Source organism: Chrysemys picta, chromosome 5, assembly GCF_011386835.1.
Source record: "Chrysemys picta bellii isolate R12L10 chromosome 5, ASM1138683v2, whole genome shotgun sequence".
Classification (NCBI taxonomy): domain Eukaryota; kingdom Metazoa; phylum Chordata; order Testudines; family Emydidae; genus Chrysemys; species Chrysemys picta.
The window spans coordinates 118024393-118045000 of record NC_088795.1 but is presented as its reverse complement, the minus strand read 5'-3'; the positions used below and the strand labels follow the sequence as shown (position 1 = coordinate 118045000).

Sequence of the window (20608 nt, the reverse complement as noted above, 5' to 3'; positions counted from 1 at the left end):
TGGGCTGGGAACAGTCTACTGGACACTCTGTGGGACTCAGCTCACTGCTCAGTCTAAGGGCTTGTCTACACTGGCGTTTTACAGTGCTGCAACTTTCTCGCTCAGGGATCTGAAAAAACACCTCCTGGAGCACAGCAAGTTTCAGCGCTGTAAAGCGCCAGTGTAGACAGTGCACAAGCACTGGTAGCCACGCTCCCAGCGCTGTTAGCTGCGCCGCTCATGGAGGTGGTTTTTTTAGAGCACTGGGAGAGCTCTCTCCCACCGCTCTGCCGTGACTACACAAGCCATGTTAAAGCGCTGCCACGGCTAAGTAAGAGTTGAATCTGGCCCTAAATATGTGCTTAGTAGTATTAAGGACCCAGTTCTGACACCCTTACTCATGTTTGCTTCTGTGCTACTACTGATGAGGTAAGCAACTATTCAAGCATGAATAAGCATGACCGAATCAAACTCTAAGTTACTAGTATATTTAAAAAATTGCTGTCCAAGGACTAATCCTTAGTAGGTGGAAAAGCTCTTGCACCCTGGTTTTAAAAGACTGGGAGGTGTTGAGAGGAAAGTGGTAGCAGTTCTGACTTTGTACTATGTGCATTGCTCATCCATAGTATTTTTTATTTTTATGTATAGATTTGTATCACTATTTTGAAATCAATGAATCCAATAAAACAATTATATCCTCAATACAGTGTGGGGTGAGAGAGACAATAACAAACAATCGTTTTTAGCAGGAAGTGTTTTAGGGATCTTTGAAAATGTTGCTTATTATGAATCTGCTCCTGTGAGGGGCTGAACCCTTTTAGCTCCCAATGATTCTAATGGGAGTGGAGGGGGCTCAGCATCCTGTACAAAGCATGCTCAGCATCTGGCAGGATTGGACCCTATGTGATCAACAGCCTTTCAAAGCTAATATTGTAGTATTATCACAGTACAGTAAAAAGGGATTTTCTCATGATAATGCTGTTGCTTGTACTCCTTTCCCCGTAATTCTGTCGTAAGTAAACCAATTTGCAACACACAATAGTATGCAATTTCCTTGGTTTCCAAGAAGGTTTAGCTTCCTATAATTAAGTTTGGACTGTATGCCTTCAACACATGGATTTAAGAATCCTGATTCTTCATCCATGCCAGATCTACAGCAGTTCATCTGAAAAAAACAAGTGTGTGTTTTCAAATGCCCAAACTATTGCCAGTTGTTTTTGTACCTCTCACAAGTCAGAACTTCAGGGAAGCAGGTCACCTTCAGGAAGGCTCGGTCCTGAAATCTGTCATCACTAGTTGCAGAATGTATTGTTGTAGATGAACTGCAGTCCTCCTTGTCTCCATGACTCAGGGATCCAAGGCTGCTTGAAGTAGAAGTTTCCATTATCTGATTAGGCAGAACAGCCTGCTTTGGATTCTCATGCAAAGATGGATTGGATGATCCATCTGCCAGGGGCTAGGGACAAAGAAAATTTACCTGGTTCAATCCAAATAATATTAAGACAATGAGCAACTCGTGAATGCTGGATACTTTCACAATTTTTTGCAACACTGTACACCACAAAATGTCTCTACAGAACTAGTTATGTTTTTGACTGGGAAATATGTTTTTCTATTAAATTATGAACATATTGCCTGTTTAAGGGCCAGATCCTGCAAGGTGCTGAATGTCTCTTGGGCCAAAGTCAATGGAAAACTTCCAATTGACTACAGTGGAAACTGGATCAGGCCCATGTGAAGTGCTGAAGATTTCAGTGCCAGTTGAGGACAGCTGGCACCACATAGGATAAGACCTGGATCAATTTGCTATAAACAAAAACCCACTGTAAAGTACGAGGCTTAATAGTAAATTTCTTCCAGTGTTTCCCACTCTACAATTTACACAGTCACAGAATGATTGCCACTACTTTTCACAGTCTAAACTCTTACCCTAAATTTTTGATTGATGGGATAGACGACTTTTGCTTTTAGTGCAAATGCTGTGATGTTACTGTTCAAAGAAGACTCATTTCCCTGTATGGAAACAACAGAAAAATACTGTAAGTTTAAGTAAGAATAGCAGCTCTGATTAGATCTTTAGCAGAAGTTCCATGCAGCCCTTTTGGTTGGATAGCTTAGGAATTTTATTGATCACAGATTGTCTTTGGACTTACACTCTGACATGAACCGTCTTCTCATGGTCCAGGTCAAAGCATGAAGCCCAAAGAAGAGGAGAACCTTCTATGGTTTTGTAATTGTTTTGGAAGTTTATTACCACAGCTCCATCTCCGAAAAGAACTTTGCTCCAGCAAGTGATGATAGACCATAGCTGGTTTTCACAGCTCATTTTCCTTCTCTTTCCCCCCACAGTGAAAGAGAAATCCAGTTTTCCTATGAGATTTTGAAATTACTTTAATAATATATATGGCGAATGGAGATGCCTGAGGATAGGCTGCCATGGTCTGACTAGGAATTTTGATTTTAAATTTAAATACAGAAACAATAGATTAAATAAAACTAAATTAAATTAAGTAATTTTTCAAGAATGACTTAAAATATAAATACTGGAAAACCCTTAACTATGCCCCTGAGAGAAAAGAGAGGTTCTTTCAAAAGGACTTTTTATAAATGATATATTCTATTCAGCCTGTCGGCTGCAAATTACAGCTAGTCAGACTTCCTGTTCATGCTTTTTAGTTCATTTCTTCTTCACGCATAGCTGCAGTGTGGTGATCAGCTTTGGGTTACACAAAGTACACTGGGAATGTGGACTACATACAATAACTGAGACCAAGTTTTGGGAGGTTTTTTAACTCCTGTATTCCTTGTATTACTAATGGAACAATCTGGTTTGCTGAAATGTATGCAGTTGCTAGTTCAAGGATTTTTGTAAGAAATGGCAAGGCACTAAGGGAGCCCAAAAATAAACATTGAAATGAGCAGAGAAAATCAAAATGGGTCATGCATTGGTGGCTGCACATAATGTCTGTTTCACTTCCAAACTTTTTTTTATTTTTTGTTTCAACAAGTGCAAGACATAGAGGGCCAGACGGCTAGACTGTCATATCCCTGTTCACACTGAGGAGTCCCACTTATTTATATGCATGGTGTAGGATACTATTGCAATGGATAAGTACTAACCTAACCAAGTGCATTTTTCATCTATTCTAGTTAAGAATTGGTGGCTTAGCCTCTGCACAACTTTGGTCAGCAGTAATTGGAACAAATTGGCTTTTTTTTAAAAACTGGTTTGGCAGCGAGGAGGGGAAACACCCTTCATGTAACAAGGCTATACACCAAGGGCTTGTCAACACTGGCAATTTACAGCGCTGCAACTTTCTCACTCAGGGGTGTGAAAAAAACACCCTCCTGAGCACAGCAAGTTTCAGCGCTGTAATGTGCTAGTGTAGACAGTGCACCAGCGCTGGGAGCCACGCCCCTCGTGGCTGTGATTTTTTTAGAGCGCTGGGAGAGCTCTCTCGGAGCACCGCGATTACACAAAGCATTGCCAGTGTAGACTAGCCCTAAATGTGTTATAGAAGTGCTCTCATATTTGCAACATGTGTACTATAGAAATTACTGTAGTTAAGGACCTGATTCTGCCCTTCAATGGGACACACTGCTATGCATGAAGCTATGTACATGCCAAAGTATTTGCACAAGACTGGGGCACATGACTTACGAGGAGAGGCTGAGGGAACTAGGCTTATTTAGTCTGCAGAAGAGAAGAGTGAGGGAGGATTTGATAGAAGCCTTCAACTACCTGCAGGGGGGTTCCAAAGAGGATGGAGCTCGGCTGTTCTCAGTGGTGGCAGATGACAGAACAAGAAGCAACTGTCTCAAGTTGCAGTGGGGGAGGTCTAGGCTGGATATTAGGAAACACTATTTCACTAGGAGGGTGGTGAAACACTGGAATGGGTTGCCTAGGGAGGTGGTGGAATCTCCATCCTTAGAGGTTTTTAAGGCCTGGCTTGACAAAGCCCTGGCTGGGATGATTTCGTTGGTGTTGGTCCTGCTTTGAGCAGGGGATTGGGCTAGATGACCTCCTGAGGTCTCTTCCAATCCTAATATTCTATGATTCTATGACTTTCCCTCAAAGGAAAAACTAATCATTGATGTGAATATAAAATATTTTCTGTTCACGACTAGTCCAAGAACACTTGGCCATTCAGCCATAAATTTGTCATCTATCTTGGACACATCTGAAATGAGAATTCATGTCCCATCAGAACTTTACATTACATTTAAAGTGTCTATAACAAGCACTGGCTACAGTTAAAATGCTTTTACCTACTTCCATTTGCAAGCTAAGGACTGGGCTGGCTAGACAGAACTGACATGTTGTGGGTGAGCATAACTTATTTTTTATAGGCAGAATGAGGAGCACAGTTTAACTACACATTTTTAAAACAGTTGCATTTCTGACTCCCTTTACTACGTGGATAGCAGCCAACTCAGTTTTAAATGAAAGGCAGTGAACTGAGGTCATCAAAGTAAGATTGATTCCTTTACACATTTTGTGGGTTTTGCAATAGCGGACCACTTCCTGACTACTGGATCATGGAGTAAGGGGTCCATAAGCCCCTGATACCACTACGGGGGTTCTCCAGACCAGTCTGACAATCCTAAAGATAGTCATATCAGAATGTTAGTTGCAACTGGGTTCTATGGAGCTGCAGAAGGGGGTGTAAAATGAGCTTCTCTTCCATCTACCAGTCACCTGCAGACCCTGACCTCTGTATCTCCCATGATCATGGAGCTGCAATAACCCATCCAAAGCATCCTGTGAGTGGGGAAAACGTGGGCCCTAGCAGAAGGGGAGGCTCAATCAGAGCTCTTCAAAAAACCCAATCCTTTTGAATTGTTGGTTGTGAGTTGTTGAATTTCTGCTCTCCCTGTTCTCAACTGTCTCCGGAGCGGGTTCCTAGCTCCCTGATAGTCCTCTAGTCCCAGCTGCCAGCTCTGGTGTTTCAACAGGATTGTTCATTTGACCCCTCACTGTGTCTTCAGCTGTCACTGGAGAGACTGCTGCCCATGTATGAAAGTCTGAGGAGGGTAGCTGGAGACTAGAAGCCACAGCTATATTTGTGGAGGTGTCTGGGTGGAGATGTGGGGAGGACCTAAGGCAAGTTGGATTTGCTGAATGGGTTGGGGTAAAATGAGGCAAGCTGAGCATGTGTGTAGTTTGCCTTAACTACTTCCATATTCCACACAGATACCCCCACAAGCTTAGCTGTCTAAGCTTCCAAACTTCCAAATACTCCCCAGATACTCTTCAGAGGCAAAATTTTTGTTCAGCTCAATGTCTTATCCCCACCACTGCTTGGGAGGGAGTGTATTGACCAATATGACCATTGACTGCATCTTAAAAAATTGCAAATGTGTAAAGCTAATGAACTGATTTGCATAAAATGTCACAAATGGAGCAACAGAAAACTTGGCAGCTATGCATACCCACCTAACATTTGACTTTGGGCCCGAGATTCAGGTTTTGGGGGGACTTCTCAGACACCGAAGACCGTCTCCAAAATCACTGGACCTTTGCCACAGCCTGAAATAGTGCTCCTCAGGCACAGGGTCTGGGCAGATCTTTCTTAGGGAGTATCAGGGTTAGGTTTTGGTCCACACATATTACAGAAGTCTGACCAGATTGCAAAGGCTATTGCATTTCACAAGCTAGAAGAGACACTTTTCCAGAAACTTGATGTAATAGAAGAAAAACTTAGTTATGTTTTTCACATGTTGAATTACAAGGCATTCTACTCTTCCATTTAATGTAAATATAAGCTGGATGTATCCCAGAAACATCTCTTTCATAAGAGCCAAAGAGAGAATCTCATCAGTATAGTTTTCTTTTAAAGGGTTATGAAGTAAACACTCAGTAGCATGATAAAAGTTGACCTGCCCTTTAATATTCAAAGCCCATCACTTAAAAAATGAATGAGCAAACCGGCACCTGCATGCACAGAAACAGGTCAGCTAAGATACATGAGACAATAGGATTCCAGTAGAGCAGGACTGAACCCTAAGAATCCAACTCCCAGTATCTAAACAAACTGAGTGGAACCTTAACATAGCGGTTTTGTGATCCATTTTACCCATAGGCTGGATATTTTTGCCCCAGTCCTGCAGTTCTTACTCAAGAAAGAGTCATAGTGAGTTCAATGGAGTCTTGCCTGAGTAAGGACAAGAGCAGTAGTTCTCAACCTTTCCAGACTACTGTACCACTTTTAGGAGGCTGATTTGTCTTGCGTACCCCAAGTTTCACCTCACTTAAAAACTACTTGTTTACAAAATCAGACATAAAAATACAGAAGTGTCACAGCCACACTGTTACTGAAAAATTGCTTCCTTTCTCATTTTTACCATATAATTATAAAATAAATCAATTGGCATATAAATATTGTACTTACATTTCAGTATATAGAGCAGTATAAACAAGTCATTGTCTACATGAAATTTTAGTTTGTACTGACTTTGCTAGTGCTTTTTATGTAGCCTGTTGTAAAACTAGGCAAATATCTAGATGAGTTGATGTACCCCGTGGAAGACCTCTGCATACCCCTGACTAAAGCCTTGATGCTCTAGTCCAGTGGTTTTCAATCTTTTAAAGTAAACTTCCCTAGTTTAGTGGATTTGTGCAATTAGATTACAGGCTCCTCTTCAGTTGTGAATTCTAATAATTTAAAGTCAGATGAAAATGCTGCAGGGGAAATACCCAAATTTGCAAGGTGCTGGGCAAGGCAGTTGTGGGAAGAAGTGGGAGTATTGGCTACTGCCCTCAAATTTGTAAAATGATGGTAGAGTGGGAAATAATTCCAATGGATTTGAATGGGAATTTTGACTGAGTAAAGACTGTGAAATTGGGCCAGGTAAATATAAGTGAAATCATATTTCTAGGTATCAACAGATCCTAGATTCAGGGCCCTTATTTCTTTGTTCACTGAGTCTCTGATTTACTTCATTCAGTTTCCAATTTCTTTATTACAGCATTTGTATGGGAATCATCGTAACTCTTGAAGGGACATATCCCAACTCTGCTGAAATCAACAGCATTTGGATCAGCTGCTAAGTAAGCAGGCTAGAATATCAGACAAAATAGACATCTATGAAAGGAATAAACTCTTACTTCCAGCACCATTTCCTCCTCTGACATTTGAGTTTCTGTTTTCTTCTTTCTGGGTAAGGGTACATTTTCATCAAGATGTCCGCGCACATCCGAGTGAAAGCTTTCCAGAAGCCTTTGGGAATCATCTTTCTGAAATCCCAAAGCAGGACAAAAAAATAAAATGCAACTCAAACCACTTGGATTCATCTGACATCTTAGATGACCCTGTTTTATTTATAGTAATATCCTGTTCAAGTTACAAAGTAGGTACAAATGATTATTTTAGACTAATGATTTCAGTTTTCTGAAAATGAGTAATAAGTTTATAGATTGAGGAAACATTTTTAGTATCTTTAGTTTCTTTCTGCATTTGCTTTACTCTTCTCCCCCCAGCGCTGGAGACTTGGACCAGGGAAAGGTGAAAGACTCTGGCTATTGCACATTCAGTGCCAAGAAGTCGCCTTCCCACCCCCACCCCACAGCATCAAATGATTGCAGTATTGAGGATTGGCAATTGAACTACTCGTGTGATGAAGTTACACAGGTGCACACAGTGTTTTAGACCCAAGTAATGGACTAGGAAACATTTGTGAGAATATACCATTCACCAGGTAGAGGACGGGTGAGAAAAGCTACAGGTCTGAAACCATCAGTGCTTAGGAAACTCCATCCAGCACAGAATGCTGTAGTGTGTCGTCTCAGTAGTACAGGCTACTGCATACGCCAAACCTGTCCACCACTCTCCAGACTAGCTTCTCCTAGGCTACTGAGTCAAGTTCCAGGTCTTGGTCTGTATCTTGAAGGCACTCCAAGACCTGGGTCTAAGATATGTAAAAGATCACCTAAAGCTCTTGGATGAGGACCACTGTTCCACACTGTTCCTCACTGAAATGTTCTCGAATAAGGGTAAATCTCATTGATGCAGGTGATAGAACTTTCTGAAGGGGGGGGGGAGACCTGAGACTATGGAAAGAGCTCCCCTAGGTACTAAGGACCATCACCAACTTCCACTCCAAGTGCAAGGTGTATTTCTTTGACCTGCCTTCTCTTACAATCATATAGCAACATGTATATTAAACAAAACCCCCACCAAACCACTCTACTGCACGCACTTTCTCCCTGCAGAGAAGATGAGAGAACAAACCACACTTGACATATGGCTTAATGAACTGGAAAACACTCAGATACTACGGTGGTGAGCATGGTATAAGAACCTATACAGAATGTGATAATATGGTTACTCACTTTAGGCAAACATGATGGCTCAAAGGCTCCTACCTCATGTCTCCATTTTACTACCTGTTTGTTGAGCTGTTAAAAAGATATTGCCTACGCCACTTTCCACTTCTCAGTCCAGTCTTGTTATAGAAACTTAAACTCTCCTTTAGTAGTTGACTGGTCGCACAATATAGAATGTAATTAGTTCTTTTAGTACCTTTTCATATTATTCATTCCCTCCAGCCCCTACTTATCCCAATAATTTTATTGTTTTCCACTGACTTCCCTCCCATCATCTCTCAGACACTGAGGCGTCCAGAACTGTACATCATATTCTATGTACAATTGTATCAGTGCGAGATAGTTTTAAAAAAAAAGCTTTCATCTTTCTAGTATGGTGACAAGATGTTCTTGCACATGTAGCCCAAAAGAGGCATTTGCTTTTCTTGTCTCATATTTCCTTGCAAGTTCACATCCAGTTTGCTGCCCACTTTCAGCCATAGTATTTCTCAAGCATTTCTTTCACAGTGAACACCTATAACTTGGATTACTTATCCCCAGTGAATAAACCTATATTTTTCCAAGTTGAATCTATTTCCTTCCCACATTTATCACCCCATTAGCTCCCTCCTTTCCATTGCTTTTTGTCCTCCCAATGTATTACCAGTATGAATGTAGTTAAAGTGCCATTTACCTCTTCTTATAGATCATTAATAAAGATGCTGAATAAAATAAGGTCTAACAACAATCCCGGTAGTACGTCATCAAGCTAATCTACCAGAATCTCATGACTGGACAAGCTCGATCTCAACAAGAAAGTTTGCTGGTACAGGATAAATCTGACTGGAGGGTATTACAGAAGAACGGAACACTTCTGGAAGGCACTGGCAATAATGACTTCTTTTTAAATACTCATACCTTATGACTATAGTATCAGAGTGACCAGACAGGTGAAGACAGCAAAAGGATAACATCTGTGCTTAGCTATACTGAGCCAACCGTGACAGCAATATAAAAAAACATCTATTTTGGAAAGAAAAATGAGCTATTGAATCAGAGAAGCTTCCACCGCCACAGGATGCATTGATCTAGTACCTGAAGTGCTTCCATTACCAGGCAAAAGCATGGCTTCAAGCAGAGTTTCAAATCTTCCTCTTGAAAGCAGATGGCTAACAAGTATTCTTCTCTCCCACCAGGCCTAATTATGATCAGTCTTGGGGGGGGGGGGGCCGCGTGTGTGGCAGGTTAGCTATAGTTGTACAAAGAGGTGTGGCTAAAGAAAAACAAACCGCCCACTGAATGCAGAGAGAACACTCGGCATGGCACTAGATCCTCCAGCTGTGTCCGTGCCAACCACTGTTATATGAAATTAACTCAATATTATATAGGTCTAAGTCTGATGCAGAGCAAGAACAAAACAAATCAATAATGCTGTTCCCAGAAAATAACCTGGTGTAGTATAAATAAGTCTATGGATATGTACAATGTAAATAATGTTGGAGTCTCAAGAAACATTGTGATAAAAAGCGAGGAACAACCAGGGTTAGTCTTTAAAAGATGATGAAAATATACGTATTTCTCCAAAGAGGACTAAAATCAGACAAGTGCATGTTAAACAACAGAGAGAGCATGTGCTTTGGAAATAACTAAATAGCAGTTTCACCCCAAGCAAGTTGTAAAATGTATACAATATGCCTCATTCTTTTTCTAGCTCATATATTTCTAAAGCACCAGGGGATCTAGGTACATAGTCTCAGTTTAAAAGGGACAGTTCTCTCCATTCTTCCATTCGTTTTACTGCTTTGTAAGTGGGATTGTTCTTATTTGTTTCCGGGAGAAGACACAGATGGCTATTCTGTGGTCAACGTTATTTCAGGAAGACTTCTGCAAACTAGGTAAGTCTTCTTCTGTTGTGCCCTAAAGTGACAAGACGGAGACCATGTCTGTACAAGAAAAGTTGCAGCGGATTAGCTAAATCGATTTTAAATTAATCTAAGTAAACAGGTCTCTCTCGTGTGTATGGCATCTGCAGAGCAACAATTAAACTGGTGCAAAGCCCCTAACATAGATCTATTTAAATGAATTTAATCCTTGCTTAAATCCCAGCTTGTTTCAGTACATTACCAAATGAAGCTAAATTGATTTAAGCAAGGATTAAATTAGTTTAAATGCAGGCATCTATATTAGAAGTTGGATAGTTGAGAGTCTGCAGCTGAGAATGTTAGGCTACCAAGAATTTCACTTGTGACTCTGTCAGCCTTATCACTCCTGTTGATCACAGCTGCTGAGGTGGGTGACAGAGAAAGAGACACTTGGATACAGACTGGCTCCAGTCGATTGAGGGCTTCATCTGCTGAAAACAGTCTCTTGATGAAGATCCACTATTGAATAGAGAGCCTGTAGAAAACTGGGGTGATGTCCACATGTCTATCTAAATATCCCAGTAAGCAGGCTGCTGTCAGGCCACTTGAAACATTCATATGGCCTTCATCTTGAGTCCCCTCCCCCCCCCGCACACACTCATTCTGTCTAGATCAGTGGTTCTCAAAGCCGGTCCGCTGCTTGTTCAGGGAAAGCCCCTGGCGGGCCGGGCTGGTTTGTTTACCTGTCGCGTCCACAGGTTCGGCCCATTGCAGCTCCCACTGGCCGCAGTTCGCCACTCCAGGCCAATGGGGGCTGCGGGAAGGGCAGCCAGCACATCCCTCGGCCCGCGCCACTTCCCGCAGCCCCCATTGGCCTGGAGTGGCGAACCACGGCCAGTGGGAGCTGCGATTGGCCGGACCTGTGGACGCGGCAGGTAAACAAACCAGCCCGGCCCGCCAGGGGCTTTCCCTGAACAAGTGGCGGACCGGCTTTGAGAACCACTGGTCTAGATACTTTTACAGCCCTCATCTCTGTAGTACCTGAACATCCTAAAGTACAATGTAATAGAGAACACCCTGATGCAGTCTAGTGGAAAGGTGGTGCATATGTGGATCAGAATGGGTAGTTTGCAGTAGTTAAGAAAGGGCACATTTTCCAATTGAGTTGAAATTAGAAAATGGCACTTCTGGGACACAGCTGCTTTTTGGTATCTAGGAGCAAGCAAAAAGTCTCAAAGGAACCCCAGGCTGTGCACCTTCTTGACAAATAGAGTAAATAAGTCTTCAATGGGTGATGGAGTCAGACCTGCAGGTCCTTTAACTACAACCCAATTCCTACCTTTGTTTTACAGACTGAGTTTGAGATAGCAGCTTTTCATCCAGGTGCTTATCTTATCTCATAAGTAATGTTACTGACACATATATGTGGTGGCCCAAAAGGTATCATGTTGTTCAAAGGAGATGAATTTGTATAAGTGAAGACTCCAATTTGATAGCATGGTAATGTTCTAATTCAGGAGCGCAGTGCCAAAACCCAGCTTGACCTAGCTGAATTCAGTTGCTCACAGTCATGTTTGTAGTGTTGTTATTCTATGATATGTGGGGATTGGCATTATTGTGGTGGACTAGAAGAAGCTGCATATGTATTAAATATAGATGGTAAAACTGAGGAGCGGGCTCTGTCCCTGGGCTCACCACTCCTTCATCATCTCTGGCCTCCGCTGCGTCATCCTCGGCCCTGGGCTTTGGACGCGCAGCAGCAGGTTTCATCCCCAGCCACGTGGCCCAGGCTGCAGCCATTGGACCCCAGATTCGGCTGTGGGGCTTCAGGCTCTGGCCCCAGGCTCATACCCCCATCATCCATGGCCCCCGCTATGTTCTCTGGCTCTGAGCTTCGGCTGTGCGGTGACAGGCTCTGTCTCTGAGGGTCCGGCTGCGGGGCCCCAGGATCTGGCCATGGGGCTTTGGGCTCCGACCCCAGGCTCGCCACCCTCTGCCTGTCGCCCCTGGCCCCTACTCTCTCCTCCATCTTGGGCTCTGGCTGCTGGACCCAGGATCCGGCCATGGGGCTTTGGGTGCTGGCCCTGGGCTTGCCCCCCCAACATCCCTGGCCACCGCTGTGTCCTCTGGCCCTGGGCTTCAGACGTATGGCAATGGGCTCTGGTCCCCAGCCACAGGGCTTCAGGCTCCAGCCTGGCCCCCCGGGCTTGCTCCAACCCCCCTCCCATCGCTGCTGGCCCCCGCTGCCTCCTCTGGCATCCCTTCCATCATCCTTGGCCCCCCGCTGCCTCCCCACCCACCCATCTCCCAATCCAGGGCTTAATTTGTCCCCTAGCTTGCTGGGACTGAGTAACTCTGCTGTGAAAAGTGATATTTATATATTTGTTAATATCACTTTTCATTGCCTTGCTAGGTAGCTAGCAAGCCTGCTTCTGTGAAAAATTAACAAACATACAAATATCACTTTTCACAATAAATAGCAGACTTACTAGCCAGCAAGTCTAAAAAAACAAAACAAAACAAAACCCAAAAAACCCAAAAGAAACAACAACAAAGGACAAAGAACATGCAAAGCACCTTATTTTTGTTTCTATTCTGTTTAGGTCCAGTAAAGAACACAGACAACTGTACATTATATTTATTATTGAGTTTCAAAAATAAACCCAAATCCCTGTATAAATAAATTACAATGATTTGGACATGTATATATGCATATTTGTTTCTTTTTCCTAATGTTAATTAAGTATTTTAGGAAAAATTGTCAGAGTGGCCACCAGCAAGAGTTGGTGGCCACACTCTGAGGCAGTGGTGGGCAACCTGCGGCCCCTCAGATCAAGCCACTGGCAGGCTATCAGACAGTTTGTTTACATTTGCACGGCTGCCTGCAGCTCCCAGTGGCCGCCATTCGCCGGTCCCGGCCAATGGGAGCTGCGGGAAGCGACACGGGCTGGGTGTCGCTTCCTGCAGCTCCCGTTGGCTGTGAACGGCGAATAGTGGCCACTGGGAGCTGAAGGCGGCCGTGCAAATGTAAACAAATGGTCTGGTGGCCCGCGGGCCGCAGGTTGCCCACCACTGCTCTGAGGCCACCAAAAAATTTGTTGCGCAAAACCTTTGTCTAGCTCAAATCAGAGTTTTTGCCACTTTCTTATACCAGGATGTGTCAGTGTTTAAAGCATGGTAGAAAAGTACACTTATTCTTAATTTTGGCAGTGTAATTTCTGAGTCGGTGGACAAAACTCAGCTGGATCCAAAAGGATTCCAATGCTGAATCCAAGTTTTGTGGCATTGCTGCTCTGGGGCATGTTAGAGTCAGTCTGGAGTTTTAAGGTGCAGCAGGCAGGCTAAACGTGCTTTCTATATAGCTAGTGGAATTTGGACAATTGGGGCCAACAACTGGCTGGATCAAGGAGGAACCAAGTTTTTGGGGTGTTGCTGCATTACAAAATGCATTGATTAGAAATGTTTTTGCGCAGTAGGAGCACCTACGTTTGTTCTCTATTTAAGTAAAGAAAGTTGAGTAATGAGGGCCAAAAACTTGCTGCATCCAGCAGGGTCTATGTGTCAGACCTGGGATTTTGAAGCATTATTATAGTTGGGTGCAGATTTTCTTGTGCTGCCAGCTAGATCCAATAGAATCCAGGTGTCAGCAATGCTGTTGCACTAGAATGTGTAATACTCCAGATATTGATACAATAGGAGCATTTACATGTATTAGCTGTATACCCATTACAATTTGGAGAGTTAGAGGCCCAAAGCAGGCTTGATTCAGGAGATGACAGACTCGGTGTCTTGTGTTGCTGTTGTGCATCAGACACTGGTTTGGGGTTTTTTTAGAGCAGGAAGAGTGGCCAGACGGTTTGTTCTACTCCAATTTGGGATGCGGAGGCCAAGGCTGGCAGGATCAGGTAGGACCCAGAGTATTTACCCAAACCCACTCAATCCGCACGAAGCCAAAACCTTCTACTGCAAAGATCCCATCCAGCAACGCGTACCTTGTTTTGCAGAAGAGGCCCGATCACATAGAAGCACAGCAGGAGCGCGGCGCCGACGCCCAAGGCGACCCCCAGCAGCACAGCGGGAGCCAGCAAGCCGGGAACCAGCTGCAAGGCTTCCACCCAGAACTGCAGCCCGATCTCCCCTCGGCAGGGCCCTGGCGGCGCTTCGCCAGCAGCAGAGGCCATGAACGAGCCCGCAGTGAGAACTCGAGGCGGGGGCTCCAACTGTGCTTGGGACGGGGGAGGGGCCCCGGGCTAGGACCCAGAGCAGCGCAGCGAGCTCCGCTGCTGGGCAGCTCCCGCCTGGCGAGCCCAGGGCATCCCGGCTCCCAGCCCTCTCCCTGCGGGCCGAGGTTCGCGGCTGGGGACCAGGGACTGGAGGAAGGGGAATCTCCTCCCGGGCCGGGAGGAGAGCGATCGCGGCTGAAGTCGATTGCGGCAGATCTGTGGCTCGGCGCCTCGGCAGCTCGGCCTGGTTTGGAGCCGGACCCCCCTGGAAAGAAACTTTCTCCGGGCCAGTAACTTGGCAGCGGCAGCCGCGCTTCGCCGCGCTCCTCTGGGGGGCTCCTGCGCCGGCTGATTCCCCCCGCGCCTGTCTCATGCGAGCAGCGGCTCCAGGGGGGCTCCGCTCCCCGCCGGGGGCTCTGCTGGTAGCTGGCTACTTTGTGCGAGTGCTGCTGCTGCTCCCAGCCCGGGCCTCCCCGGCAGCAGACCCCCCTCGCCTCGGGCAGCATCCGCCCCAGTGCAAAGACTTGCCCGCGAGCCGCCCGATGCACGGAGATCCCCCTCCTCTCGGGGCCGGGCACGAGGTCTCGGTGGCCCTTGCCGCTGGCTCGCGGTTTCCTTCTCCCGAGGAGTCACCCCGCGGCCGGGCTCCCCGCCTCCCGAGCGGCGGATGGTGCAGCCAGACGGCAGCCCAGGTAAGAGGACGCTTCGCCGAGGCGTGTGAGCTCCTGCTTGGAAAGCCCCTGGGAGAGGCGATCTGCCCTCCCAGAGCACCCTACTCCCGGCCGTGGCGAATCTAACCTCATCCCTCTACTTGGGAGGTCGGGCAGAGGCGTTGATCCCCATTTTATCACACGAGGAAGCTGAATTGTAGAGACATGAAAGGTCTAAATGTTCAAAAGCATCCACTAACCTGGGGTGCCCAACCTTTAAGGTACTTCAGATCTGATTTTCAGAGATACTGAGCACTCGGCATTTCTAATAAGTAGGCCCTTGGTATTGGTGACCATTTCAGATTTGGGGGCTGGGGTAATGCTTAATTTAGCATGAAAGTGGTGCGGAGGCCCAGCCAATTTGGTACTGGGATTCAAGCAATTTTAACATTTTCATAATTGATGCAGCAAGCCCAGAAGTGCTGGGGCTATGAACTGCCAAGCATAGAGGTGCCGGGCTCAGGTCTGGCAATCCCTGGCACAAATTAAGCAGTGGTGGTGCAACTTTAACCATGATTCCAGGGACTACTTAGGCACCTGAAAACTCTAGGGTTTTGTTTTGTTTTTTTACAGTAATAACTTCAAAATTAGCTGACATGAGCACGGTACCTAATTTCTGTACAAAGAAAGAAGAAAAAATATATATACAGACAGCAATTAAAGCCATATGTTAAGTTTATATGTAAATTTAGAACAATCAGGAGATAATATAGCAAGATAATCCCAAGCCTTGAGGTATCGGTTTTGGAGCCTTAACACAGATATCAGAAACAGTTTGTACACTCTCTTTAGTAGACAGAAATAAAAATAAATAAAATCTACTTAAAATCTTCTTACGCCTGCAATTGTTCTTGTTTTCTAAATGTCTTATGTTCCAAATTGTGAAGAGGAGAATGAGACAGGTAATTGGTTCCAGGAATATTTAAAGGTAAATTATTGAAAACAAAAACACACTCCAGATATGAGCTAAAAACAATGGATAATGCCATGGTCTCATCTTGGCAAAATCCAAGTGTTTTGAAGCTTCACATTGACAGGCTAAAATTACCAAATCTCTTACATGCCTATCTCCCATTGTGGTTCTTAAGTAGTCCTTAACTCTCTTGAGCACAGAGAAGTACCTCCCTTTTTTAATGCTGTAGAAACTGGAAGGCTCAACACAATAATCTACAATAGACAGCAAAGTCTGGTAACCCCTTGGTAAAACATTGAGAACATTCCAGAATTCAGAAATTGAAGTCAGGTTTTTTTGGTGCAATGTGCTTCTTGGCAACTTTGATTCTGCATCCAGATCGCCAAAATTGGTGCCTGTTGATCCATAGTGATCTGCAGTTATTTTTGGTTTCTCATAATCAAGAAAATTTTCATTCTTTGGGTCACAAGCAGTTAGTGCAGAAAGCAAACTGGAGTTGGAGGTGAATCGTCTAGCAAGCTTAGCAAGAATTCTGTTCAGAATAGGACAGTAGAAATCAGATTTTATAGGTTCTTGAGTGCTCTTGGGAACATCATGTGTCGATGACTGACCCAGTGTACTATAAACAAAAACCAAGGCTTCTTGCCGTTTTTGTATTGCTGTGCTCAGCAGTTGCGATTGACAGACACGGAATATCAATTTCAAGTTCTTTGGCAATGATTTCAGCTTCATCACACATCTCCTTCCATTTGCTTTGAGATGTTCTCATTTATTGGAAGAGCAGCAACATTGCTTGCTACTAATTCCATGGCACTTAATAAATTCAGGTTTTCATTTTGCAGTTCTTCTAAAGCCCTGTGCAAAATCTTGAATATTCTTTCCCAAACCAAGAGCCTCAACATAAAGGAATAGCTCTTTATCTTTGTCATCAAGCCCTTTGCAATGTTAACTGATGGTCCATCAGCTCTGAACTGAAATGGCTTCCAGTATTTCCACTACAGTGCCAGTCTTGCATGTTATTTCCAAAGGGAGTCACACCAGTGAGTTTCACATAATCTACCTAGTTCAAGTACCTTCTGGCCTAGCTCCTGCTGTGCCTTAACAAATGGTTCCCGGTACTTGTAACTACTGCTAAAGAAGATGTACAATGCCTGAGCAAATGTAAAGACTCCCTGACACTGGGTGATGCTGGAGCATGTGTCTGCAGTAACAAGATTAAGCCTGTGAGGACAGCATTTCCCATAAATGGCATGTGTAATCCTTTCCTGAATTCGAGCTTGTATGTCTTTTAAATGCCCACTCAGCACAGAAGCTCCATCGTAGCACTGGGCAAAAATGTAATTAATATCGAGCTTCAAATGCTGTAGTTCTTCAATAATCATTTTTGAGACAGATCCGGCATTTAGATTTTCTACGTGGAAGCAGCCCTGAGCTCTTTCCTGAATTGATTCCTTTTCCACAGAAGCGTAAAAGGAGACACAGCTGTTCTTTTTTTGGTGCATCTTTAGCTTCATCAACAAGGACAGAAAAATACTTGGTTTGTCTGTATTTTTACCACTGTCAGTCATGTGTCTACACAGAAAAAGCTGTGCATGGGTTAACTGTGAGGTAGCTTGAATCCAGCCCAGCCTAGGTAATGATAGCAGTGAAGGCAGCACAGCCAGGCTTCAGCACGGGTAGTGCAAGTCTGGTATGGACTTTTGGTGCATACTTGGCTTACTAGTCCATTCTGAAGCCTGTGCTGTGCTGTCTTCGCTTCTTTTGTTACCCATGCTAGCTGGATTCAGGTTGAACGGACAAGCCCATGTCCAGCTTTTGCTGTGTAGATATGTCTTTAAATCTGATGATAATAGAGGTTGGTAGCACCTTGTCTGCATCAGGACTCCCAGTTATAATGGTGGTAGCTCCGGTGGGGAACTTCTACAATTCCTTACTATGGAAATAGCCAGCTTTAGCACTGGGTGAATTAGTGCAGACAAGGCCATTGTCAGACTTAATATCTGTGCGTCAGTTTATTCTTCTGGAAAGCAGGATAGTATTACCTAAATCAAGAGTCACCTCAACCCATCCTCTGTGAGGTTGTCAGATTTTTAATTTGTGTGCACTCTTCCATTTGCTCTGTTAATGGGGGAGTGGAAAATAGTCCTGAGAGCTGAACTTCTGTTCTGTATGCAGAGATGTGAGTAAGTTTTATTTAAGAGTCTACATATTTCTTATTTTTGATTTATTCTTACAATTTAGATCCTCAATATATTAGCCTCCACTCCAAATCTAACCACTCAGCCCTGACAAAACCATCATTTGCCAGGGGAAAAAAAATCAATGATTACATATAAGGAAATCACATTCCACAAGGGTGCTGGAACTAGGGGTGCTGGGGGGCGGCAGCACCCTTTGACTTGAAGTCATATACAGGGTTTACAGTTTTGTTCAATGGCTTTTAGCACCCCTGCTATACTAATTATTCCAATGCCACTGCATACCAGGAAATCATTTTCTGAGTCACCAAAACACAGATCTCTATTTTAACTTCAGTTTACTGACTTTCATAAACTCATTTTTGTAGTTAATATTTTTATTGTACACTGAAACTGTGGATTACATTTGTAACCACACAGATCACTTTAACTCACATTTGACAACTAGCGTTATACGAAAGACATTTTACAGAAGTATAGACATCTCTGCCAGGAACTAGGTATCGTCATGCATCCGACGAAGTGGGTATTCACCCACGAAAGCTCATGCTCCAATACGTCTGTTAGTCTGAAAGGTGCCACAGGACTCTTTGCTGCTTTTACAGATTCAGACTAACACGGCTACCCCTCTGATACTAAGTATCTACTGTAAATCTCAAATGAGACCACAGAAGAATGGCATACTGGTTAGAATGTATTTAAAAATGAACCTTTGTTTTTAAATTAATTTTAGTTCATCTTAGTTTATCTCCTTTTAACTCATGTTTACAGATTAATATAATACTTTGAAATTTTATGTTTACTTAATGTTTAAATATTTTATTTACTATTTAAATACTGCTTTCCCATAGCTATTTGTCCTCTGACTCCAGATTAAATTTGATCAATTAACAAGAAAGATTTTTGAATTCCTGCCCTTGCTTAACCCTGAAAGGCAAATTGAGTTCTTTCTGCTTCTTTCATCTTCATCAATAGTGCATTGAATAATTCTGTTGATGTATGCGACCAGACAGAATACAGCTTGTTTTTCTTGACTGATATTGGTTCCTGCACCACTGAGAGTAAAAACATGTTTGTATCCATAAAATAAACAGATTTGACTTGAAACAGAGAAAGTATGTATTTGATTGTGGTGATGTTTTTTACAGAGCTGCTTTTCTGACCACAACTGGACTTTAAAGAAAATCCCACATTTATTTTTGGCAGGCTGGATATACAAGATATGTCAATGAACAGTCTTATTATCCATCGTCTAAGTCATTAGCTAGGAGAGTGTGCATTTTTTGAGGGTAGAGTAGCAGAATGGGGATCAGAGTTGAGATACATTTCCGGCTGTAATACGTGTTCTGATGTCTTGTGTCAAGTCACTTAAGGGACACTGGTTAGGTTTAAGATCTGTTCCTGCCCCACAGATCTCAATCTAAAATTTATAATTCCATATGGCAGGCAGGCAGGCAAGTATTATTATTCCCATTTTACAGCAATGAGAACTGAGGCACAGTGTCCAAGCACAGAATGATACTTTAAAAAAACATATATACAAACTCTAAATAATAAACAAGACTGTTTTTTCCTGAACTTTAAAATGTTGCATTTTCTTGGGGTTTGGTTTTAAAAATTCTCCTGTGAGAACTGCAACTCAGTCACTGCAGTGTGGTGTTTAAGAGTCTTCTGGAAAGTAATTAGCCTATAAACAGAAGTGACAATGACTTGAAAGCGTCAATTTCACTCCAGTTTAAAGTCAGTTTCTAATGCCCCTAGAGCCCCACACAGATGTAGTAAAGGACTGTAGAACTCTACTATTGGTTAGGAGGATTGTCACTCTATATCATCTCAGCTGCTGATTGGTGAAGGCAGATGACGGGACGGGGTGGGTGATTCTAGTGCAGTAGAGGAAACTGAGCACGGGAGCTGTAGCCAGAGAACCCCAGCTCCTAGAGGAGGGGACCTGGCTGCAGGTAAGAGCTCAGGCTGGGGCATGCACCATGAGAAAACCTCTGGTATGAAACTGGGGGTGGTGGGAAGTGCCCCCTGGCCCTCCCTAAGTGGTGCCCCGGCATGGTATCTGAAGTAGGGGACCCAAAAACTAAGGCTCCCCAATTAGTGAACACATTGAAAATTTGGGCCTAAGTGACTTGAATGTAGCAGAGGGAGGAATAAAATCCAGAACTTCTAACTTCCAACATTGTGCTTTAACCACTAGACCAGGGGTGGCTAACCTATGGCTCCGGAGCCGCATGTGGCTCTTCAGAAGTTAATATGCAGCTCCTTGCATAGGTGCTGACTTGGGGGCTGGAGCTACAGGTGCCAACTTTCCACTGCTCAACCCCAGGCCATGCCATGCCTTACCCCAAGGCCCCTGCCCCTTCCTGCCCCCTTCCCTGAGCCTGCTGCACCCTTACTCCTCTCCCCTCCACA

The 20608-nt window shown here is 43.9% G+C and overlaps 2 protein-coding genes across 20 annotated transcripts in view; one reads left to right on the top strand and one right to left on the bottom strand.

Moving 5' to 3' along the window:
• Positions 1-14327, bottom strand: part of EVC (EvC ciliary complex subunit 1) — a 91667-nt gene extending 77340 nt beyond the window's left edge. For all 10 annotated transcript variants that reach the window (XR_006175698.2, XR_006175699.2, XR_006175697.2 and 7 more), the window contains exons 1-4: positions 14139-14327; positions 7088-7216; positions 1909-1992; positions 1203-1435 (exon numbers count right to left, since the gene is read on the bottom strand). Coding sequence is in view for 7 of the 10 variants with exons in the window: in XM_008170160.4 (XP_008168382.2) it covers positions 1203-1435; positions 1909-1992; positions 7088-7216; positions 14139-14327 (635 nt within the window). In the remaining 3 variants the exon portion in view is untranslated. The remainder of the gene's footprint in view (positions 1-1202; positions 1436-1908; positions 1993-7087; positions 7217-14138) is intronic.
• A 393-nt stretch (positions 14328-14720) lies between these two features.
• The window catches only part of EVC2 (EvC ciliary complex subunit 2), a 166657-nt gene continuing 160769 nt past the window's right edge, over positions 14721-20608 (top strand). For 9 of the 10 annotated variants that reach the window (XR_010601916.1, XM_065598187.1, XM_065598186.1 and 6 more), the window contains exon 1: positions 14721-15061. Coding sequence is in view for 8 of the 10 variants with exons in the window: in XM_065598187.1 (XP_065454259.1) it covers positions 14741-15061 (321 nt within the window). In the remaining 2 variants the exon portion in view is untranslated. Of the gene's footprint in view, positions 15301-20608 lie in introns of all 10 variants that reach the window. The other variant, XM_065598189.1, reaches the window with a different exon arrangement.